At 35.8% G+C, this 25,727-nt stretch overlaps 2 protein-coding genes across 3 annotated transcripts in view; both read right to left on the bottom strand.

Annotated features, from left to right (window-relative positions):
• Positions 1–3,419: 3,419 nt before the first annotated feature.
• KIAA0408 (KIAA0408 ortholog) lies at positions 3,420–16,868 on the bottom strand. The gene is made up of 5 exons (XM_050788309.1): positions 16,727–16,868; positions 12,353–12,715; positions 12,185–12,264; positions 8,745–10,077; positions 3,420–6,650 (listed from the first exon to the last, which is right to left on the bottom strand). The coding sequence occupies exons 1-5, from the start codon at positions 16,859–16,861 to the stop codon at positions 6,477–6,479; spliced, it is 2,085 nt and encodes a 694-aa protein (XP_050644266.1). The 5' UTR covers positions 16,862–16,868; the 3' UTR covers positions 3,420–6,476.
• SOGA3 (SOGA family member 3) overlaps positions 16,787–25,727 on the bottom strand; it is a 64,536-nt gene continuing 55,595 nt past the window's right edge. For both annotated transcript variants that reach the window (XM_050788306.1, XM_050788307.1), the window contains one exon: positions 16,787–16,981. The gene's annotated coding sequence lies outside the window, so the exon portion shown is untranslated. The remainder of the gene's footprint in view (positions 16,982–25,727) is intronic.

Raw genomic sequence — 25,727 nt, 5'->3', positions numbered from 1 at the left:
TATTGGAATTACTCTTTTTAAAGTGGAGAACTAAAAAACTTTCCATAACAATGCCTAAAACATAGGTTAAAATGCCTAATTATTGTTTTGCCTAATGATAAACTGGTTCTCAAAGTTGACTTACTCAGCCAAGACATTTTAAGGGTAACTTCTCTGTGAAAGGGAAATTGTGAAAGTTTTCATTAGTGAATTACATTTCACTTTTAATTCTGTGCAATAAGATTGCAACAGAATTAAAGTGTGAGAGCTGTGAAGAGTTTTTATCAACAATAAAATTTTGAACACTTAATTCAACTACACAAAATTAAAGTCTATGTAATTTGTTATTTTTCCTCCTTCAAAAAGGCCCTTCAACTATTGTTTTCCTAAGACAATAGAAGAGACAGCCTTATATTTCACATGTTGCAAGTCCTTTAGCCTTTCGTTATTAATTTAATAATAAAATTCATATTATTTTATTATTAATATTAAATAAATATTTAACAAGATTAAAATCTTTAATCTTCTTTAATTCTGTTAAATAACAGACTTTCTACCAGCAGTCATCTGAAATGTTACAGTGTGCTATCTCTTTAATAGTATTCTGGTCATCTTGTCTTAGCGATTATATTATAAAAATTTCAAAACAACAAGAAAACAGTTTCAATTTGTGTGCTCATTTTTCAGTGGATTCAGGTTCTGAAAATATGCTGACACCAGAACAGAAATTACTGTACCATATATATTCAGGTCAGCTCAAGTTTTGAAATAAATAAATTTAGTGGAGCAAAAATCCTGCACTCTTAATCCAGCTATGACTAAATGAAGAGTCAGAGAAGAAAAACATTTTTTTTTTTTTTTGCTGATAACAAGTAATTAAAATATTTAAAAATTTCATTAATTCACTCTTCTCCTAAGTGGCCTGAGGTGATCTATGAAAATGGTTTGTTATTCACTTGACCCAGAAAACTCTACAAAATCATGCAAACCAAGAGGTTCAAATCTTTGTGTTCATTTTAAGAACACTCATGAGTCTGGCCAGGCCATCAAGGGTATACTCATATAAAAAGCCACTAAATATGTCACTTTATAGAAACAGTGTTCACTATTCTGATGTTACAAGGATGGAGTTGATAGCTGTGTCCAGGACAAACAGTGGGGTTGGACACAGGGTCAGTGGTCCAAAAAGAGTGCTGAATTTTTGCTGCACGTGCTTTAAAATGCAGAGTTATGCTAAGTGAACCTAAGGTTGTAGCAGAGATTCTCTGGTCATCGAGCATATCCAGGTGAACAAAGCACTCAGGGTGCACCGTTGGACTTACAGAGCTCATGGTCTGATTAAATCCATGCATTAATTCCCCTGCCACACTGAGATGATCCTTACATAAAAGAAACAGATTGTTCCTAAACCAGAAGAGGAGGATCCACTGGAGAAAAAGATATCCCAGAAGAAACTGTAGCAACAAAAACTTATGGTGTGAGAATAATAAAATAAAATACATGCAAACAAAAGTTAAAAAGAAAAAAAGAAATCTTGTTAATTTTTTTTTTTTTTTTTTTTTGACAGTTTCAGGCTGGAGTGCAGTGGCACGATCTCGGCTCACTGCAACCTCCCTCTCCCGGGTTCAAGTGATTCTCATGCCTCAACCTTCCGAGTAGCTGAGATTACAGGTGTGTGCCACCACACTTGGCTAATTTTTATATTTTTAGCAGAGATGGGGATTCAGCATTTTGGCCAGGCTGGTCTCTAACTCCTGACCTCAGGTGATCCACCCACCTCTGCCTTCCAAAGTGCTCAGATTACAGAGGTAAGCCACCGTGCCTGGCTGAAATCTTAATTCATTCAACGTAATATCTGCTGTCATTTTTCTAAGTGCTTGGCATAATCAGTGAAAGCAGCAGATAGAATCCTGGTTTGTTTATAAACATTTTCAAGTTAAAACCCTTCAAAGTTAAAGAATTTTCTCTTAACAATGGGCTGCTTTAGATACTATCAGAGACCTTTGGAGGACTATTTTTCTCTGCAGTTAGAAAAAACTTTCCGGAAACAGTCAAGAAACACTGATTTAGATGCTCTTTAATTTCTCTGAGGACCTAGGTAGTTAATCTGAAAATCAGAAGGCTCTTAGGATGAGTGTGAAAGAAGTCAGTCGATAGAATTGGGTGACCTGACCTCCAGGGATATCTGTCTGGCACAGATCCATCTGGAGGCATCTCCTGTTCCCACAACAGAAGGAAGTAGCTGTGTGGCAGAAAGTTTGTGTTCTCAGAGCCTGGTCTTTCTCACTGGACAATAGTGGGTCAACACTGGATATTCTTGCTATTGGGGTTCCTTTTCCTGTGGTGCATGCAGCCCATCACCCCACCTGTAGCTGGAGCTCAGGATAGGTCGATTCCATTTCACTGCCTTTACTTATACTCACATGGCATTTCTTTCTCCATGAGACTGTATTTATTCTTACCAATGCAGTACAGGTGTTCCCTATGCTAATCTACTTCATATTTATAATGGCAATTTTGAGTAATTTTATAAGATATAAAAATCGTCCTACTCTTTAATTATGTGCCTATTTTTGATTTTAATTGAAGAAAAATATATTTTCTAATTTTTGTTTTTATTGTCAATTATATGAAAGTATAGATGGTTTATTTTATTTATTATATTATCAGGTAAAGTTTTAGGTTCTGGGGATAGAGTCACAAGAAAATGGCAATAAATGGAAAGTGGAGAGAAAAGAGAGGATCAGTCCCCACCTCATCATCTTTGTATCTTTTCCAGTCTCTCACAGTGAGGCCTCTGATGGTTTCCTATAATTTTTTTTCCTGAAAATATCCCAGATGAGGGCTCAAGCTGCATGGAGCCTCCATTTATTTCAGCTTAGTGGTGATTACTCTCCTAGTTGCCTACAAGAGGGTCCTCATTTGCCACTGTAGTCTTTTTAGGTTCCAACTTTAGTAAAGATGTGATGTGCTGGTAAAGACCTCTCAATTCCTATTTCCAATGGGCCTGCCTCCATACCTCAGGCTGTATCTCTTTTCCTACATGCTGGTCCCCAGGGCCGGGATTCTTGATCTTGGATCTTGCATTTGCTATTTTTTTTTTTTTCCCCTAAACTCTTTATTTCTACCCTGGCCTCTGCAGAGTCAGGTCTCTGCTGTTTTAGGAAGAGATCTCCTTGAGGACAGACTGCGTGTCTGACCTTTGAGCGCCGTCCACCCTGGAGTCCTTGATGTAGTGCTCTTCCCAGCCCCTGAATCTGTCTGGGAAGTCAGGCAGGTTTGGCTTCAATTCTACTATCTAGAGATATTTTGGAAGAGGTTAGAGTGAACTGTGTACATATTTGAGTTTAGATTTCATAACACGCTCAACTTTACTGGAGTTCACTGCAGAAAAGGAGGGAAAGAAAAATGTTCTCGATGTATACAAATGCCACAGACAGTTGTTTTTACGCCTACTTTATTTGATAGCTTCTAATGGCTGAAGGAGATTTCAATATCAAGTAATTGTTTATCACAAATGTGCCTAAAAATAATTTTAAAGATCTTTGTAGGGAAGCAGAAACTCTTTGAAGTCCAGATGTTTTCTCAAGATAACTAAATCTGGTAAAATCACCTATGTAGAAATAAATAATATTTTATGGCCACATCTGCAAAATGAAATATTATCATCTTCATTGTCGATATAAAAACAAATGAAAGTTATGGGTAATTTTTGATAAAATGAATTACACAAAGCATCATTTATATTTTTATATTTGGCTTTGGGACATAAGGCAATATGGAGAACTTATGTGACACACAAACACAAACACACACTCGCACACACACACAAACACACACAGAAACTCAAGTACTCCTCTCTGCCTCATTCTTATTCCTTTCTGAGATCAGCCCATAATATCAGTAATCCTCTGCTGAACTAAAATAATATTTTTGCTCCAAAAGTCTGCTAGGGAAAACATCTATTAATATATGTTTTTAAATCAAATATTTCCAGAAATGCTTAGAAGCCCCTTTAAATCTAGCAATGATAGCATAATAAAGGGTATATTCTAGGGAAGAAAATGCCCACCTAAAGTAGAAAGTTACCAGTTAAAAATCACAAAACATCAAAAAATATTTTCAAAGATTATTTCCATTTACCCAACAGGTTTTTCTATTTAAAAATTATAAAATATTTAAAAAGAGAAAACAGAACATTCAAATGATCTTAATTCAGTTTTACAATCAACGAGTTGGACTAGATGCTATTTTTTTTTTCTCAGCTCTAACTATAACTTTAGTCAACATAAAAAGATGTTAAAATGTGTCCCACTGGTTCATTCAACTGTTAGTAGAAAAAAGTGGCTTAAAATTGTGAAGCCTGAAAGTATAGCCATTCTAATTTACAGACAACAAAGGCAAGTCCTAGGAAGAAAAGTGATCATTCAAGGGCATCCATCCATTCAGAGATCAATCAATGTCACTGTTTTCAAATCTGCCTGATCATCAATATTTTGCTTTGTTTTGTTTTACTTTATTAATGGCTCTGGAGTCCCCATTCCTACCCCTGGAAATTTTGCTTTAGTAATTATGGGGTGAGATCAGAAATTTCATTTTTTAAAAGAGATCCTCAATATCCTAAGGAAACACAGATCATACCAGACTACTTAGGAAACAGTGGTGGAGAGGAACAGATAGGTTGCACAGTCCTTGGGCAGGCTCTCCACTGTCACACAACAGCATTTTCCTAACACGTCCGTCATTTTATGACCCAGGGTTCCACTTTCCTGGTGTTTTCTCCCCTCTAGCTGGAAAGCATATTATAAGAGTGATATTACTTGGTGTCTAGTTTACTTTTCTTTGATACTCCTGTGGAAAAGGATCTTCCTGAAGGAAATAAGAATTAAAAGAGTAGATTTATAGACCTTAGTTATCATCCAATCCAAATCATTCTAGATCTTTAATTCCATTTAAGTTCCAAAACTGTCCTTACAGTACAGTATGAATCTAGACATCACCATGCTACAGTCTTGAGCCTTTCAAGGAAGTCTGCAATTTGAAAATTATTTTCTTTACCTCAGGTCATGGGGTACAACGAAGTGAATTTCTCTAAATGGTTCAAATACATCATAAGGAGATGGCTCTTGGAATACGTTTGGCATAAGAAGTTCTTAGTAAAAGAAAAGCTTAAATAGAATTAATATCTAATAACATAACATAATTGGTTTTACATAGTGACAGTAGAGAGCAAAGTTCCTTCTAAAATCTTCCATTTAGAATTCCAAGCCCCTCAACATTCATATTTCTGTCAGTTTTCAATATAGATTTTATGTGTTCGCTGTATGCAAACTGTAGCCAAAATATACATTTCTATTCCTGATGCTACTGTGGATGTCAAGGTTTAGTTTAAGCCTTTTTTTGTAGCAAATTATGAGAAGTATAATTCAGCTCTCAATGAAATATTATTCCTGATCTTCCTTGTTAGTAAAAAAGTAAATTATTAGTTTGTTATCTATTAATTTTAAGGAAAAGTTTAGAAAAAAGAAGAAAATAATAAATGACTTACCTCTAAGTATGTAGGACTCCATGTTAAAGCAGCTAAACTAAAAGCTTACCACAACTTTAAGAAAAACTAAAATTCAACATAAGTCAGTTTCCTTTTGCATCCCATTTAGGAAATGTTTGTCACTGAGGCTGACAAAATAAATTCATTATTTAGTCATGTCATTTATAATGCAGTCTCATGGTACTGTCTCTGAGGATCAAATGTTCAGTTAAAGCCATACTAGACTACCAAACAATATATAAAACTTTATGAACATTTTATGCTTGCTTTACAAGGCTGATCTATTAAACTTGTGACATTTTTATTTAAAAAGAATAAACAAGGATATCAATGGTATTATTTTATCCTTATATGGTTTTATGTGTGCCATAATCTACCAATGTTAGATGTGTGCATAATTCTTCTTTTTCAATGTAGCTGGGGGCCAAGGAAGTGGTCAATTAATATTTGTACTGCAAATGCCTTAAGTGGATACCTATTAAAAGGTATACAAAATATAAACAGTACTGTATATTTTCAAAACTTTTAAATAAACACAAAGAATATATAGGTATACATGTTATAATTTCAAAGTCAACACTAGCACATAAGTTTTTCCTATCTAAATACATACTAGGATACTTCCTATTTCAACACATGCACCTACAAACACATGGCCATGCACATAACCTTACTTTCTGCCACTTGCAAGAAAGAATATACAATATTGTACATTGTTTCAACTTATATCATATTGGAAAATTAATGAGGATGGTATTAAAAAATTCTGACCTAAGAAATCAAAATACAGGAAGATAATTATTCCTTAGATTAAAAACACTGAAGACTGATGGAAAGTTAAGATTTAAATTGCTTGTCGGAAGAGAACAGGTCTGCCTGTAAACGCTCAGAATGCTCTGTTTGACAAGTGGACTAGAACTTCTGCAATACAGCAGTCCAGGCCAAAGACTTAAGCCATTGATGCTTCGGATCGCAGAGAAATGGTATAGTTGTGGGTAGATCTTCGCAACGCAGGGGGTGCAGATGGAGATCTGGATGCCCATCTGGAGGGGAGACGACGATTTGCTGGTCTAGCAGGTCGGGAAAATCCTTTTCCATGTGAGGCGTTCACTGACATGGATTCCTAGGACGCAAGTGAAAACATTCCTCACTCTCTGGCCACCAACAATAGGCTTCATATATGATGAGCTCAACTGTAACATTAGTCTGTTAGTAAATTTACAAGAAAGAAAAAGTATTGAAAACTAAAGAAGGTACTTGTCTAATATTTGTGGTTTTGAATGTTTTAAAGCAATTCAATTTTAATACGGAATATGCCATTTGATAATCTTGTCCCTTTCCTCACACTGACAAATTTTAATACAGTTAATCTCTTTGTAGAACTAATGATGAGCTCAGGATTTAAAATTTCAAGTTAAGTAACTTGAATATCATGGAAATACAGATGTTTCTTAGTGGGCGATGAGGAGGTTACAGTGTTACTTAAAAATAAAAAGATAATTTATAGAAGAAACCATTCATGTCAAGTTATTGACACTTTTAGAGGTGATAAGCAAAAGGCACACAAACCAAATGATTAATCTGATGCTTTTTTCCACTCGCACTATCAAAACCTTAAAATTATCATTAAAATGCTTTTAAATACATCTTCATTCTAATTACTAATACAAAATTCCTATCTCTTGGGCATGTTCTGATGGGAGAGAACCTTTTCCTTCACTTTTCTTCTTTTTCTTTTATTTCCTTCCTTCTTTCCTTTTATTTTAATGGAAAAAAAAGCCTTCCTTGGTCCTTAAAATTAAAACGAAAGTACAAAGCTTCCATGACACACTTTATACACTTGGTTCTTATTGACCCTTCTTAGACCCCACAAAGCCTGTGCTCTTTCATATGAGCTAGGCAGTGAGGATGGCCTCCTATTTTTACTATTTTAGCCATGGTCTGCCAGTAACCTGCAGTTTCTTTTTCTTTTTGGAGACCTATTTTTTAGATTTGTTCCTACAGGGGGAAGAACAAAAAATGAAAACAAAAGCTGCTCCTAAGGATCTCGAGTAGAGGACCTCCCTGCCAAACTCCCAACGAATGCAAAAAGGGAAATCATTTAGTATTATTTCTTGTTAGTTAATGAGAATTTTGTTTGGTTATCGTACAGATATATGTATTTCCCATCTTTAGCTACAGGACCTTGCAGGCATTGATGGGCTCAACTAAAAAGCAGAGAAATACAAAAGCAGAATATTTTTTGCACCTTATAAAGACAGGCAAGATTTCTCATAAGATGGATGAAAACTGATATTTTTGCAGAATTTGAAATCCACATAGTAATTTTTTACACCAGAAGGAAGCAATTTGCACAATAGTTTAAAACCATGCTGCATACCCACTGCATTCTATGAAACTAGGAGTGTTGAAGTATTGGTTAATAATAACAATATGTCACCTCGTAACTTTTTGTTAGGTTCTTAAACATTATATGAGTAAAAGAGAGTGTTGTATAACTCTTCTTTGTAAATACCAATTTCTTCGACTTCTTTTTCTCCTATAACTGATGAATATTAAACTCTCATAAATAGGAACAAAAAAGATAACAGTTTACTTAAAATGTCCATTTGAGTGGGGTTTTTTTGGTCAATTTCTATGCTAAGAATACATAGAAATAAGAATAACCTTATTTATATATACTATCTTTTAGTTCCACATATAAGAGGACTCTATTAGGCACTGTTAAATGATGTGTATTTCTCATATTCATATTAATGTGACTAATCCTATGAGAAAGAACATGAGTCAAATGCTGAGAATGACTGAACCAATCATAGTTAATAACTGAAAAGTGAAAATGATTTTTAAAATATTTTCCACACACTTAAAAAGAACCTTTAAAAGAATGAAATTCTACAAATCAAGAAATGTCCATTCTGAATATTTTTTCAAGAAAGAACAAACATTTGATCTTCTTCAGTTTCCTAAATCCACTTACTGTATTTATGTTATCTCATTTCAGAATTTTTCAAAAGTTACAATGTACTATTCTCAGTCTTAAAAACTACACTTTCAAGGTTCGTGTTGAGTTATATTTATTTACAAACAGGGTCAAGAGGCGAAGAAGAGTCCAAAACTTGTGCCCCCATTCTGTTTATATGAATGGCACATATGAACAGAATTCAGAGCCATTATTAATATGGATGCTACCAAATTATGTTATTTGCTTTCTCACCTCTGTTATCTTTTTCCGATCTATTCCTTGCTTCACTTCCTGTCCCCCCCACACAGCTGTCTTTTGCTGAAACTCTTGTTCCATTTGGAGCATTTCTAAATGCTGACTTAATGTGGCACCACCACTGACATCAGAATTACATTTGGTCCAGTTATCCCGGAAGCACGTAGAATTTTGCAGTGCAGACTCTGTTGCTGTCTCATAGGTTTTCAGCAGCTTTTCCACAACACCATAATTTGACCTGGGATCAGCTGACCTTGGACGGCCAGACAAATTACTCGGTCTCCAGTCATGCTCGTGGAGCATATTCCGATAACTGCGAGGACTTAGGTGTCCCTGCATTTGTCTTACTAGGCCTGTTGTGGATTTCTTGGTGGGATTATCAGGCACATTTTCCGTGGGCACAGGCATGTGGGCATTGGTTTTCCAAATACCAGACACATCATTACTTTGTGATATGCTACCTGTGTGAGCAGATGAAGTATCACAGGGCTTGAGATTCTCCGATAATTTTGAGCAGCTTTGATTTTGCTGTATTGCCTGACAATTTCTATCTGTTCTAAATACAGTTCTGTTAAATTCATCAGTCTTTGCTGCCAACTTCTTGTTCCTTGTAGTCCTTTCAAAGCCACAGCTGAAGTTTCTAAGTGGGCTACTGCTGTCTGCCACTGAGGAGTTACAGTCATTACTTACATGAAGATCGGGATGAGATTTAGCAGGGTGATCTGGGATCACCATTTCATATTTTGGATTACTGGGGGTAGAGCAGGTTTTCTGAAACCATGAAGTAGAGGGGCTCCTTTTTGCACCTATCCCAATGTCATATGACCACATGCTAAGTCCAACATCCTCATTAGTTGAAGGCTTGCTATCTATTTTGACTTCTGGTACCAAAGAGGAAAAGATGATACCATCTTTCAAAGTTTTCCCTTCATTTGGATACAAAATAGACATCTCATGTTGTCTCAAAGGGAAGTGAGGGTTGTAATTCCTTTCACTTTGACCCTCATGGGGCACCCAGCTGTTGTGGTCTAACCTTTCCTTCCATCTTTCATAGGCTTGTTCAGAATCTGAGCTGGGAATATTTCGAGAGCTGCTTCTTGGAGGAGGAACTGGTGGAGTTTCATTTATTTTCAAATCGATTGTATCAATTTCACATTTTTTCACAGAATTGCTCTGGAGCATATTGGTACAGCTCAGATTTTTCCTATTTTTCTGTTTTTCTTTTTCTAAACTACTTGGAAGAATGCACGGGTCATTGTTGATCATGGGGTCCCCATGAGGTATATCAGTTACATTTGGCATTTCCTGGAGAAAAGAATCTGACTTCATCCTAAACAACAATAAAACATGGTGTATTAGTTATAACTTTATTTAGAATAAGCTCTCTACAGCAACCATGGCTAAAGCAATGAGTTTCTGCTATAATAAAAGGATTCACAACTCCCTCATACATCATTTTTATATAAACCTCCCAGTTAAAAACTTCAAGTCCTTTTATGGTAGAATGAAGTCTACCTTTCAGTGTTATATTCAATGCCCTACATACTCTGACTCAAACTCTTTCCAAACTCCTCTCTCATTTTCACTATTACCTGAGACTTCACCTACCCTGAGATTGAACTATGTAGTCTCCTGGGTTTCTGCTACTGGCATTTCCCTTTCTGTAGCTTTTATCTTGCCATTCCCTTACCTCCTCTCTGCCTGCTGAATTCTTATTCATTATGTAATGTGAGCTCAAGTTCTTCTCCTTGAATGTGAAATAACATTTTAAGTAGTCAGATAGAAATCTGAATAAAAGTGCAATGAGGCATGAGTAATTCCAAATGGAAAGTGTCGTTTGGGCTTGAAAAAAAAGTAAAATTTTTTTGGATGACTTGAGTAAAAAGCATATAGGATTAAAGTAAAAGGCAAAAGGAGTAAATACTATGGCTATTCGAAGGAAAATGAGTACTTTGATATGGATGAATTATAAAGCAGAGTGGGGAGGATAATGAAAAATGAGAGAGAAACATTAGGTCATGCCAAATTGTAATGTCTCTGAATTACAAATATCTTGAACCTTGTTCTAAAGTCCATGGGGTGACAATAAGAACTTTATATTAGGTGTGATTTGTAAAAGAAAATTGTTAAGTCTTTTCTGGGTTATATTAAATAAGCTAAATATCACAATTCAAACTTAATCACACTGATAAATATAAATCATATTTATACCTCTTCAAATTATAAAAGATTATGGTATAGCTTACAATAAAATGTGGATAAATACCTATTAACAGAGAATAGAAACAAAACTAAATGAGCAAATAGAGGACAAAGTTATGTTTAAAACAAGACTGGCTAAAAAAATCTACTGCAAGTCAGCACAAAAATTCTTTCTGAGCTTCCTAACAACTAATGAAAAATAAGGGAATGCATTTGTGTAGCTTTCTAAATGAAGCATACTGCCCCATGAGGACAGATAAATGTTGATCCTAGAATAATCCATCTTTACTTAACTTGTAGAGAATTCCAATGTATTTGTTAATTTGGCTAAAACTTACTGTTGTAAGTATATATTGTTTCCAAATGGAAACAGCATTTTTTTGTGGCATGTGTACATGTGTACATATTTATAATATGTTGTTCTGAAAAGTATGTAGGCCTCCATTATATAAATACTAATTGAAGTAAAATAAAGTACTCTTAAGCATTAAATATTTTAGTAGAACATGATTATATAAGCAAAGTGCCACACTGTTAAATCTGACATCGTTCAATGATACGTTTAACTGAATTAGTCCAGTTGCACACTCTCATTGCTCAAATGCTCAGAATGAGAAAGAACTACTTTAGAGGTTACTTACTGATTTTTTTAGAGAGGGTCTTCCTTAATTAAACACCAAAAACAGTAAAGTATTACTGATAGATTACAAAGGGAATTGGAAGATTTGCTTTAAGAATTAGTGAACAGAGAAATAGACAATTACAGTTTCTGGCCTGGTGTGGTGGCTCACGCCTATAATCCCAGCACTTTGGGAGGCTGAGGCAGGGGATTATTTGAGGTCAGGAGTTCGAGACCATGCTGGCCAACATGGTGAAATCCCGTCTCTATTAAAAATACAAAAAAACTAGCTAGGCATGGTGGTGTGTGCCTATAGTCCCAGCTGCGTGGGAGGCTGAGGTAGGGGAATCGCTTGAACCTGGGAGGCAGAGGCTGCAGTGAGCTGAGATCACACCACTGCTCTCCAGCCTGGGAGACAGAGCAAGATTCCATCTCAAAAACAAGCAAAAAAAAAAAAAAAAAAAAAAGAAATTAAAGTTTCTATCTCCCACCCTAGATAATACATTTTAATAACTCATTAATTCTTACATGTAAGGAGGAGGCAGTTTGGATTCATTAACTAAAAACAATATTCTTTTTATTTACCCATCTAAAATAATAATATGTACCAGCCTACCTTCTATGGTTAGACCGCTTTCGAATTTCCTCTTGAAAGCTGCATAATTCTTCACTAACCTTCGCAAGTTCTTCAAGAGCCTTTACACATATAAGCAACAGCCCGTTAGCACTTTGAAATGTAAATATTTCTTTAGAAACAGTTCTAGGCCAATCACATCTTACTTACTGTATTGAGGGCGCCAGAACAGCTCTTACTCTCTTCCTCAGAAGTCCTCAGGACAGGCCAGGCCTCACATTCCTTTTGGTTGTCTGTAGCCAGAGGATCCAAAAACCCTACTTCTGATTTTTTTGTTGCTTTTTGTTCCTTACACATTTGATTTCCTCCACTGACTAAGCTCTGCTCTGTTTTATTTTCTTTTCTCAGACCATCTTCGTGATTTGTCCTTATAAATTCACATTGTCCTAAATCGGAGTAATTTGGGGAAGATTCTATCATTTTGTCTGGAATGGTCTTCTCATGGTAAAGATGAATGATCTTAGCACGTTCATTCATATTGATTTCCCTCCGAAGCTTTACTTCCTGGCAAAGCTGTAAGAAAAAGAAAACAAAATTAAAACTTCTTTTCCCTTAATTCACTTTGTTAATATTCTTGATACTAAGCAAACCACTTTGAGTTCTCTTTGCCATATTAAAATATACTTCCTAGGTATTAATGCTTCGGCCTCTAAATAGTGCCTCTAAAATATGGATTAGCTGGAACAAGTTTGATGAAACATAAAGGCTACTTTTATTAGGGCAACACATGGATGCTAATTCTTTCTGACTAGCAATCAATCATTCAAAAAATGAAATAAATCTGTATTTGTATATAAATACAGAAACACTGTCACAAAATTAGAATGACCTGAATCAACTACTGGCCATACTATATAATTGCTTTCAGAGAAAAGCAAGAATTTAACATTCAAGCCATAGTTTCCAAACGTCTGGTCCCACTTGTACACTAACATTTAATTGTTTAAATGCTTGACAATCTCATATAGTAAGTCAACTTACTCTGTTCCTTAAATAGTCACTTGTCAGTCAAAAAATGTTTCCTTTGGTTGGTCAATTACATTGGTGAGGGTTAGACATTACTGAGATTTTAAAAAAATGTCAAGGTGATACACATTTTTAAAAAGTTTCTCATCCAGATTAAAACAAATATGACAAAACCCTACGTGATATAATAGAACTGCAAGGCTTTGATCATCTATTAGTCTGTATTAAAGTAGAACCCAGATGACTTCTTTATGAGATCTTAGTTAAACCTGCACACACTCATTCAGTTCACTTCTGAACAGAGGAAAGAAATGGCTTTCTCTTTAGGCTTGAGTCATGTAAAAGCTTGTCAAACTTCAAAAGACTGTCAGACGACTATCAAAGCAAATGACTCTATATTTAACAGCCACAATCAATATCTACACTACATGTATTATTCAAGTAATATAACAGATTTATTGCTGCTTAATAAATACCAGTAACTCAGTTGAGAGAAGCACTAGAGTTGATGCCTGAAATATATACGGTGCATTTATTTTTCTTATGCTTATAAATTTATTAGTATTTATTGTATGAAATCAGGATAGCATCAAACTGCAGCCATGAATCAATTGTTTGGTCCCTGCCAAATTATTTGTACTGAACTTCTGTGGGCATTATGGTTTGAGCTGACCTTGAGGGTTATAAGAAGCCACCCTAAAAAGTACTTTTTTTTTTTTTTTTTTTGAGACGGAGTCTCACTCTGTCGCCCAGGCTGGAGTGCAGTGGCCGGATCTCAGCTCACTGCAAGCTCCGCCTCCCGGGTTGACGCCATTCTCCTGCCTCAGCCTCCCCAGTAGCTGGGACTACAGGCGCCCGCCACCTCGCCCGGCTAGTTTTTTGTATTTTTTAGTAGAGACGGGGTTTCACCAGGTTAGCCAGGATGGTCTCGATCTCCTGACCTTGTGATCTGCCCGTCTCGGCCTCCCAAAGTGCTGGGATTACAGGCTTGAGCCACCGCGCCCGGGCTAAAAAGTGACATGTTAAATTTAAGGATGTTGTTGGTGAAACTGTCCTGTTTTTGAGAAGTCATGAGTAAAAACAAAATTGCTTTAGTTGCAAAACCAGGGGAAAATGTGCTATTCCTGGGAAATAAGTTTGCCTTATCATTTGAATTTGAAAGTATATGTACCTGATAATTTTTGTTAGTTACTAGAAAGACTCACTGGTACATTTCATATACGATCCTTCCTCCTGTCTTCAGCTCATCTTTCTATTTTTGTTTTTGCATATTTTATATTATACCTAATTTTATGCCATCTTAAATTTTCTTGCGGACTTGTGTGAGGTATGAATAACCAAATAACAATGTTACTGATGGAAAACTATTTTGTACAAAAGTAATCTAAGTTACTTGGTACTCAGCCCTTGTCAATGGTTACCTGATTATTCTACCAACGGATACAGGCAGGAGACTACAGTGTGGGGAAAAAAAAAAAAAAAAAAATCCCAGATGTCTATAAGTTCTATCCAGAATTTCTATCTGGATTATTTCAAATTATTTCAAGTATGAACATTTTGGTTTTGCCATAGCAAATGCAATGACTGTGGATAGTGGCTGAACAGTGAACTATGAGCATTTTAATAGCCAATACTATATCCTCTCATTAGATATTAAAATCACTGAAGATATATGTGCATACCTGGGAATCTACAAATCTCTAGTACATGACTTAATAATTTACATCTGATTTAACATATAGAACTTTGTGATAAATGTTAAACAAATACAGTTTTTTATGCTTGCGGTATGAGATTATTTTTCCAAGTGTTGATTTCTTAATTTTAGTTTAAACAATTATCTTGATTCTCTGTGACATGTGAAGAAACTTTCCTCTTGTTTTCCTTGATCTTTCTACCCCAGCTTTGAAGCCTGTAAGAAGGTACTTTTTATACATGTTTGGCATATATATTAGTAAGGGTAGCACAGTGCTGGTATTCAAGTCTTTATTGAAAAGCATCATCTGTAGGCATTAGGGGTAAGCACATTATCTAAACAAATTCCCAGCTATGGAGCTGTATAGCACAGGCAGCAAAACATAAACAGCAGTACAGCTACTCTCCAAGATAAAAAAAAAAAATGACAGCTTTTCTGTCTCCCTGATACGGAAAGAGATGTTATCTCTCTGAGGTATAATTTGATGTTTAAAACATATTTCGTGCCTGCTAATTGATAAGGCTAATATTTACCTTAGATGAACTCTATAGAATTGTCAGAATCATTATTGGACAGTAATAAATTTAATCAGACAGCAGTTTCTTTTAACTACATGGCTTTAAAAATTGGTAGACTAATCCTGCATCCCTTAGTTATTTTGCTTGGATGCTAGAATTGTCTGAGACTGTTACCAACTGAACTTCCCAAACATTTGGGAGGCAATGACCTAGGACTACGGGTCAGTTTCTGACTGAACTTGAGTTTTGAATTCTGATTTGACCAGGGAATCTCTTTGTTGATCCAATCTGAGTATGGGTAGAGGGGTTAAAGGAGCAAGTAGGACACATTTTCCAAACTATAGAGGGACAAGAAGTATATATTCTCCTATAATCCCTAATCATATACTACATGCCTGCCTTCTCAGCTCTACTTTAGAGGAAGGGCTTAATAGTTACTTTTCTTCAGCTTTCTTCCTACTGTGCCAATTCATATTTTATTCACGGTCAATTACACGGCTGTTAATAAGAAACATGACAGAACTATAAACACATAAAGCACTTACTTTGCCTGCAAAAAAGGTCAAGAAGTCTTAAAGTAACAACTTTGGTAATGCGCATAAAACCATATAAAGTCAATACTATGTATGCTACCAAAAGAAAGCAAGATAAGCATAAATTATTTCCAGTTGGTGCAAAAGCTTGAATATACATCAATGCAAATGCTTGAAGGAAATATTTCAGGGTCAAAGGACTGAGGGAGGGTTAACGGAAACAAAATGACTGTGTCAGAGTCATGTTATTTTTCATAACCCCTTTTCCAATAAATATGCCACTAAATGTGCACACCTTAATATAATAAATCTCATGTCTACTGCCATTTTCTGTTTGATATATGATACTCCTTTTGATTATACTGAGCTATCTAACATGTAATTTCCTTTAATAGACATTACTCATAAATCTTCTTAGGAAAGATCTATGTTCTAATGCCCAATTATAATTTTACTAATCTATGTCCCACCAAGTATATCTTTCTTGCATTTTAGTCCTGGCCCTGGTATTTGAAAACTCATACAAAATACATACCTCACTTTTGATAAAAAAGCTCTCTCATCAGAAAATAATAAGTTGAAACATTTTAGAGTGACATTTCAAATGCTTAATTTTCATGCAGTGATATAAAATAATCCTTACAATGCCACTGGATAAGATTATGCTATTTTTGTTCTAGTAAATATCACTGAGAAATGCACCTCTTAGGTGGAATAAGGAAAACAAAAGAGTTTCCAATGCAAAACAGTCAACAGAATTTTCATCCTGCACTTAAACATTACAGTACATCCAAAACAAATTAAAGTGTACCTCTTCTATTTTCTTCTGCATAATCTTCCATTGACTTTCCCATTCCTTTCTTTCACTGTCAAATTGGTCCAGTAATTCCATCTTTTCCTTATGCCAGTTAGTCTCTGTGTTCTCCCACTGCTTATGTAGGTCCATGGCAACAGTGTAAGTGTCGGTGAAGAAGTGTTTCTGCTCTTCTCTGCCTCCTCTTAACCGTTTCTTGGAAGCTTGAAGTTGTTTTATTTGAAGCAGTCTCACTTGCCTTTAAAATAAAGCCTAATATAAACATAACAAGAGAGAGTTCCAAATCCATGTGCTTTCTGGAAATATATTTATCATTTTGTCGAGCCATTCACATAAACAAACTATAGGAAAATTGGACTCAAAAGAAAAGAGATGACAACAGTCTACTTAAGAAGAAACTAACACAGTCAATAAAGTAAAAAGTATTGTCCAAAGTTTTTTCCCCTTTCTGAGACCAGACAGCAAAATTATAGTGGACAAGATGATTAAATGCACATGTGAGATATAATCATCCCTTTAACCACTTACTCTAAAAGTAGATTTTTTCATGAATATCTAAGAGTGGAAGTATATAATTCAAATGTATGGTCACTTCTACAGACTGTGACAGATTCTGCTGCAATAAAATTATTCTTTCTGTTCTGATGCAACCATACTCTTATGACTTAAATTCCTGAAACAGAGCTTGGTTGCAGTCTTAATTCTATGTTCAGAGATCAAGCCTGTGCCAAATGTCATTACTGTGTTACTTATTAAGACCCCAAAGTTGGTAGTCAACTTGGGACTGATTTATCATCCAGAAACTAATCTAAATTATAAAAAATATATTCATTATGTCACTTCATCAAGGAAAATCTAGAAGCATCAAAACTATCCTGTGAAATATATGTTAAAATTTATCCATGCTCTCTTTTCCTTTGAATAGACTATATCCTGTAAACTGCTTAGGATATCGAATACAGAGAATTGAAGAAAACATTTTGCTCGGTTTTCAGGGAATCCTCTATTACATTAAGTAGTGACTGAAATAATTAATTTTCTAGCCTTCAGGGATGTGTATTTAAGGTTTGAAGTCACAATTTAAAATACCAGCTATGTAACTCTGGTATAAGTCTAAAATTTCTGAGATTTAGTTTTTTGCATTAAAATGGGGATAGTCATAGAACTGTTAAAAAGATTAAATGGCATACTGAATGCAGAGTAGTTTGAGAAATTTAAGAAAGTTTTCTATTTTTTGCTTTACAAAATTTCATTTTGACTTCAATTAAAAATACTTTTGTATTAAATAAGTCATGTGCCTTTTTAGGAGGTAGAAAAACATGTTTAAAATGTTTGAATCTCTGTTTAAGACAATTGTGCCTATAAGATGTCTAACTCTTCAGTCACTAGGCCATTATCAAAATGCTATAACTTACTGGTGGCAGCTAATGCTAATTATGGACAAAGATCCCAACAATCAATAGCTTTGTGGGTGCTGGCATTACCAAATTAAGCCCACATACCCAAGCAGCAAGCGCCAATTTTGTATTCACAGAAGATAACTGCATATTTCATATCCTAAAAGTAAGATAAATATCGAAGACTAATTTTATTTTTGTCAGACTGTTGTGAACATACATATCTGAGTGGTAAACAGTTTTGAACATAGATTTTTTGAGTCACAATCAATGAATTAGAATAGAATAAGAATAAAAAATGTTAGCTATACATGCAGGGTTCTGCCTTCAAAACACCCTAATAATTTAAGGATCTATATTGTTACTCTACTCTCAAACTATTTACTAAAGATACTTTGATAATTTTTTCCTATGTCTTTGGCAATAGTACTATTATGATTAATTCAGTCAAGAAAAATACATAATTTTAGATCCAGCTATTAAAGGTGCTATCATGTCTCACTTGTCTTGAAACTAGCAGACTGCTTTAAAACTATATGTAATTAACTGTGTGGTGAAACTACCTTGCTGACTAGAAAGTATTTGCCACTGTAATTTCTTAGGAAGAATGGTGTGGACTGAGATAATAAGACATAACTGCAGATTTAACCAAAGAAGCTAAAAAAGGATGCAGACTAATTTCAAGCTACCTGGAAAAGAGGAGCTATGATAAATCCATGTTTTATCCCAACTGTCTTTAAACACTGGAAATGTTCCGAAATCACCATAAAGTCTTTTCTACAATTATGTAGCAAATGGCTCCAATTTTTCCTTCTATTCCTAACTCTTCTCGAATCGTTTCCACACTACTGTTGAAAGATGCCAGGCCTTTCTCTTTTTAACCTACCAGAAGATCATTCAGGAATACCCTAAATCAGTCTTGCTCTTGATAACAAGACTATACGTAAACCCAGGTAACAGTCCTGAAGCAGAATGAATCCTGCGCCTATCTGCAAAGAGCCAAACTGATCGCTTAATATGGAGAAGGGCCAATGTATGGAGCTTTTCCTTTCCAGGCCCAGAGCACTTGCTAGTGCCAAAATATGTAATAGTTGTGGATCAGAAACAAGTCTTTACAAGAACATTTCTATAGAGCAATATCTGTGCCAATTTTTTGTGGAAGGATTTGGCCTCCTTAGCATCTCAGTCTTGTCATAAATATAATGTTAGATGTTAACGTAGCCAAACATATTGCTTCCACCTCTAAATATAAAGGGGGAGGGGCATAAAATTATTTTGGAGATTAAGTGAGCAAAAGGGAAAAATGCTTTAAAGAAGTGCCTAAACCCTGCTCTGGATCATAGCAAATGCCTGATAAATACTTGCTTCTTGTTTTCTTCCTTCTGTCCCTTGTTACCTCCCTTCCTCTCCTTGTCTTTCCTCCCTCCTTCCCTTTCTCCTCTCTTTTCTTCATCTATCCCTCTCCCTGTTGTTCTCTGGAAAAAAAAAACCTGATTATTTTGATCTTTATTTAAAAACGAGATAGAAGCAAATATAATTGTGTGAACTCTCATATTCTCCATGATCTTCTTTTGCCTTTTTCCAAGTATTTTAAAGATACATGTCAAGTATTTAAAGAAAAAGTTTTATTGTTAGTAAAAATGTGAACAAATCTTATGTAAAACTGCTTTTGTTATAAATCTGACTTAAATATTACAAAAAAAAATCAAACTGAAGGGGCAACTTTGTAGAGACAGAATGTTTCGTAATGAGAAGTTATGGGGTAAAGTGGTTCAGCAGATTCAAAAACTCAATTTAAGTGCTCTCTACTGGGGCAAAAATAAAAGTTCTTTTTGTTCCTAGTTGTCATTCATTTTCTCCCACAGATACTGGCATCTATGTGGGAGAGAAGGAAGGATTTCTGCTGTCTGTGTCCCCTACCCCATATCTCTTTCGCTCTCCAGTTTATGTTGTTCCTTCTAGAATTCCATTTCAGAATAAAAATTTATTAGAGCAAATGTAAGAGGACAGAGTGAGCTGCAGTACTTAGTCACACACCCCAACTCTAAACCAGCATTGCATAATCCCTTTTAACTTACTTCCCCTTTCCAGGGCTGAAAGCCAGAATTATAAAGAGTTGTGAGTGGGTTGCATAAGTATGGTGATGGGAGGCAAATAGTTTTGCTAGCCTTCCGGCCCTACCAGTAAGCAAAGTTTAAGAGTAACATACAAGTCTCACAAGAAATTTTCATCCCCCAGATTAGCCTCCGTCTGGTCATGGCAGCAATTCTTTCTCCGAGGGGTGCTCCATTCTTAGGAGACCTTGGTCACTACCCTTTCAACCTCCACCTTGCCCATTGAAAACTGGATTGCAGCCAAACAAACCAAACAGCGTTCCTTAGGGGCAGCTGCTCCATTTCTACTTCTCTCTTTTTAGATTATTGTTTAGAGTACTTGTTTCTTGCTCTCCTTATTTCCTTTTGCTAAACATATCACTTTTCATATAATTAAAGATTTTTCATTTATAAGAGGTTACATATTCCAATAGAAATGCCACACACAGTAGGTACTGCTAATCTCACAATTCCCCTAGAAGACTCATTTGGCCTGAAGATGCTTTGCTTCTGATTAACTTTGATGGACTAGGAATTCCCATGCTTATAACCTATCAGAGTAATGTACCATTTACCTCCTAAATTCTCTATCCCTTTCTCCAGGCTATTATAATCACTTGAATTATTTCAATGAATTAATAAATCTCATTCCTCTCTATTGTTCACTTGCAATTGAATCTTTCCGAAGACCACCGTGATTTGACTTTGTTACAGGGTAAAAGGGAAATTTTTTTCATTGCTGTTTATTGCCGTTTTAGCACATTCCTCATGCTCCAACAAGGTCAAAGAGACACTACCACAATTCCGAATGAATCAACTTTACAGTCTCATTTAATAATCTTCTTTCTTGTTTTCTTTACAGTTATTTACTCAAATTAGAAAACATCCAAGCTGTATGCACACTGATTTTACGTAACTTATAAAATGCAACCTTTAAAGCAAACATTTGGTTTGAGTAAACAATGTCTAAAACTAACCATCGTGAACAAAAGACATAGTGGTAAGTTTCCCTCCTAACTGTAGATTATTCAATTATGAATGGCATAGACTTCAGCTCAAATTACAGAAACACTAACTCTACAGAGAGTCCACCACCACCTTAGATAAAACTAAAATATGTTTTTCACCATAATTTTCAAATACCAACAATCTCAAGGATTGTGAACTTTAATTTGCAAATGTTAAAAGTCTTTATATGAATAGAAAAATCACATTTGAATAAATATACTTAGTGAAAATCAATGATGGGCAAAGTGCTTTTCAAACAACTGAGAAGCAGTGTTGGAAAAACAGTCTCAAAGAGCGGATGGTACTGTCAGTCCAGAGTTGGGAAATCTACCCTGAGCAGCTGAACAGCCTTTTTCCTAGGAGTCAGTACAATCTGTTAGGCACCCCGCCCACTGTTTTTAAGCCCAGACACAGACAACAGCAGAGACAGATGTTGAAATTACACTCCACTTAAACAGTATCCATAGTTCAAAACATCTCACCAGCAGCCCCTCTGTAGCCTGCCCTAATTAGTCACTTGCTTGTAAACTTGCCGGAAAGAAACATACCTTTCACACTGGGGAGAAATCCTATGGATGCTCGACCACTGGTCAATCTAGCAATGGAAGGAAGTGGATGGCTAGCTGTCTTAAAGAGAAAAGTCTCAACTCGGTGAATCTCAATTCTTTACAAGAAAAGGGGATGCAAAATAAGTCCAACCATTCCACAGAGCAGTACTGACAAGTCCCTTTGAAACCTTCACCACTTTTACAAGTCAAAAAGCTGCTCAGCTTAGTGTCACAGCAGCAGCTGAGACTACAGTGACGTCAGTTACTTGGAGGCGGCCTTCAAGCCACCTCTTCCAACCAGAGCTCTGTAACTTTAGAGCAGCTCCTGCTCTGGGTAAACAACTCCAGGTCCAGGACATTTTTAGCTTTTATAATGGAGCCCAGTATTTTCAAACTTGCCAAAAGAGCTGGTTGTTAACATCATACGATGACAATGGCCAATTTTAGCTTTATTTTATTAGGAAAGTAAACTCATTTTTTTTATAGGCAAGAATTATCTCGCTCCTTCCATACTTCTTTCTCCTTCTCAGCTGGTGGTAGGATGTACTCTGCTGCGCCTTTAGAAGTTTGCATCTGGATGTGGCAGAACAGCATGTGTAGCATAATTATAAATACTACATACTCTCAAAAGATCTGTGAAAGTTACCAAACTTCTATCTTCAAATAAAATAGAAATGGGACATAAAGTCCAACCTCTTAGCTCTCTGTGATTCTGACAGTGTGTTGCTTTTATCTACAATAATAGCGATGTCTTTACATTAGAGAAAATCAGAGCCCATGGGAAAGGATGAGATTTCTTACTGTGGGAGGACAAAACACACACACATACACACACACACACACCCCAAATATGAGATACTTATGGGCTTATTTTCCACTGAAGTGTGCCGCAGCCATAGGAAAAGAAAGCAGCCTAAGCGTATGGAAAAGTTCTCTAAATCATGATCAAATCAGCCTGTTCTGAAATGCTAGGAGATCTTGCCTCCCCAGCGACATTTCCAGGTTTATTGTGGCTTTGTACACACACCCACCTGATGGCATTTGGTCTAATTTAGCCAAAAAAGTCTCTAGAGTAATTTTGTGCCTAACTTAGCAAATATACAAGTTTAAACAAGAAGGTCTTATCTTCAGGTCTGAAGAGCGTCCCTGGTGTGGTCTTTAAAGTAATACATATTTACTGATATTATTTTCACCTGCTTCCAGATAAACATTTCATGAGGAGCTAAAGTTTAATAATAGTAACCTGCTCATAGTAGGACTTTAATACATGTAGGACAATCAAATGAAACCCTACTCTGTGTCTGGAAAGCCTGACATCATAATCTCAATAGCAAAAACAACAACAACAACAGTGATAGTTACAGTAATAATAGTAATTATTCACTGAGGGGCAACTCTCTACAAGGTTCTGTGCTAAGTACTTTGAACAGACCTTTATCTGAGTTCACCCTCATAGCAATTCTGTCTGTAGATACTGATAATCTGATCTTACTGATAAAACCCAAGGCTCATAGTGGTAAAGCAACCTGCAAAAATTCATAGAAACACACCTATGTGGAGGAAAAAGGTTTGAAACGGTTTTTTTTTTTTTTTTTAATTGCAAACCATGGAATTTTGTCATAGAGATCTAGGTTTCAGTTCTACTGCCACCACTTATCTGTGTGATCTTGTAGACCCTGATTCTTCCTTAAAGAGATAATTATATTTACTTTAAGAGGCCGTAAGAATATGAGGGAATATATACAGCGCCAAGCAATACAATAATATTGCATACAGCGCCAAACTACAATAAAGGGTAGTTCATGTCTACCTCCATACTTATGAGGCTAGGAAGAAGATTCTTTGAGAGAGGGAGAGGGAGGAGGGAGTTGCACAAAAACATCAATACAGAATTATCTTAACATTGTTTCCGGTCGGGCGTGGTTGCTCACGCCTGTAATCCTAGCACTTCTGGAGGCAGAGGCAGGTGGATCACTCGAGGTCAGAAGTTCGAGACAAGCCTGGCCAACATGGTGAAACCCTGTGTCTACTAAAAATAAAAAAATTAGCCAGGCATGGTGGCGCAGGCCTGTAATCCTAGCTACTAGTGAGGCTAAGGCAGAATTGCTCAAACCCGGGAGGCGGAGGTTGTAGTGAGCGGAGATGGCCTCACTGCACTCCAGCCTGGTTGACAGAGCAAGACTCTGTCTCAGAAAAACAAACCAAAAAACATTGTTTCCTTTACCTTTTCTTCTACTCCAAACGTCTTAACTTCTATGTATCACTTGTAAATCAAATTAAGACTATTTTCTAAATCCTATTGAAAATTCAGATAGTATGTGTCTAAGTTACAAGAGATGTTACGTTGGACTATACTTCCTAAGTGTCACTCAGTAGTACCCATTTCAATCTCTTTTTTCATGGATGTCCCGGTGTGATTGTCCCAGGGCAATCACAAATAATTGCCCTATGTTTTAGAAAGAATTACATCATTCATACCTGATGACATACTAATCTTATAATTTCAATGTATAACAGATTCAAGTGCTTCATCTGCTTCTTGTCACGGTAAAGCTCATCTTAAATTGTACACAGAATCAAATACTAGTGAAAGTCTTTGATAAAAAGTTTACTCCAAGTTTACCACTTTTTCTAGTATTTACCAACCTTTTCTGTTGAATTTTATATATATATGTAAAATTTATATTATATGTTATTTATGTATAATATATAATTTCCATGCCATATTTCAAACCCCAAAGACAGAAAGTAAGTCAATTAGCTGATACAGTGCAAAGTCAAGAACTGTTCAGCACAGCTTTTGAGATTTTCCCTTGAAAACTTTTTGTTTTTTAAGAAAACTTTTAAAAGAAAGTTCCCACAATTATGTACATAAAATGAACAGATTTAAAAGGTTGATGCTGGCATACTCAGCCCTAACAGTTATATTCAAACATCTTGAACTGCCTGAGGTTTTCAAGCAGGTGTCAGAATGACTGAAAACCTTATGGAAAAAAAAAATGCAATTTGTTTTGTAAAGCGGTTTATCTCTAAACCATTTGAACATTTAAATCTTCAAATATGAAATTCACAAATGATTGTCCTATGTTTTAGAAAGAATTACATTATTCATACCTGATGACATACTAATCTTATTTCAACGTAAAACAGATATGTAAAGAAATGTACATAATAACACTTAATGGAAAATAAATGTAGAAACACCGCCTGCTGTCAAGAAACAAAAAAGAAAATTCTAAAAAGGATTGGAAAAGATCTATATTAATAATAATATTAAGGCACAAGCAAAAACATTTTGAAAAGCGTAAAAGAGAAATAATGCGTGCATAAATGTCACTAGCAGGTGTTTCCAGACTTACAGAATTTTACAGTCAGAAAGAACTTCTGAAATCATCTAGCTAACCTTCTCATTTTACAGTTGAGGGAAGAGGCCCTGAGGGTAACTCATCTGTTCAAGGTCACAAAGCCACTTACTGGCCATTCCAAGAATAGAATCCCGGTCTCCTCATTCCTGGTGGAGTGCCTTGAAGTTCAAAATTCCAAGAAGTGCAAGGGAAGAAAATTGAAATAAGAATGCTGGATATGAGAGGAGACTGAGAAGTTGACTTCTGGCTTTGGCAAATTTTAAATTCAGTTTTCTTCTATGTCCAAATGAGAGAGATGATACTCTGTCTTCCAAGTATGGCCTAAGAATCATATAGCTGAGTACTTATTTATTTATTTATGTCGTTAAAATAAATAGTCTCGCTCTGTCATCCAGGCTGGAGTGCAGTGATGTGATCTCGGCTCACTGCAACCTCCACCTCCCAGGTTCAAGTGATCCTTCTGCCTCAGCCTCCTGAGTAGCTGGAACTACAGGAGCACGCCACCATGCCCAGCTAATTTTTGTATTTTTAGCAGAGACAGGGTGTCACCATATTGGCCAATCTGGTCTTGAACTCCTGACCTCATG

Source organism: Macaca thibetana, chromosome 4, assembly GCF_024542745.1.
Source record: "Macaca thibetana thibetana isolate TM-01 chromosome 4, ASM2454274v1, whole genome shotgun sequence".
In the NCBI taxonomy this organism is placed as follows: Eukaryota; Metazoa; Chordata; class Mammalia; order Primates; family Cercopithecidae; genus Macaca; species Macaca thibetana.
Note: the sequence above shows the minus strand (reverse complement) of the source record. Positions and strands in the feature narration are given on the sequence as shown.

Coding starts and splice junctions, on each gene's coding strand:
- KIAA0408 (XM_050788309.1), bottom strand. CDS start 16,861: ATGGACCTACATAAGCAGTGGGAGAACACAGAGACTAACTGGCATAAG. Junction 12,716..16,726: donor TGCAGAAGAAAATAGAAGAG/GTACACTTTAAT, acceptor TTTTTCTTACAG/CTTTGCCAGGAAGTAAAGCT. Junction 10,078..12,184: donor AAGCGGTCTAACCATAGAAG/GTAGGCTGGTAC, acceptor ATTGTTGTTTAG/GATGAAGTCAGATTCTTTTC.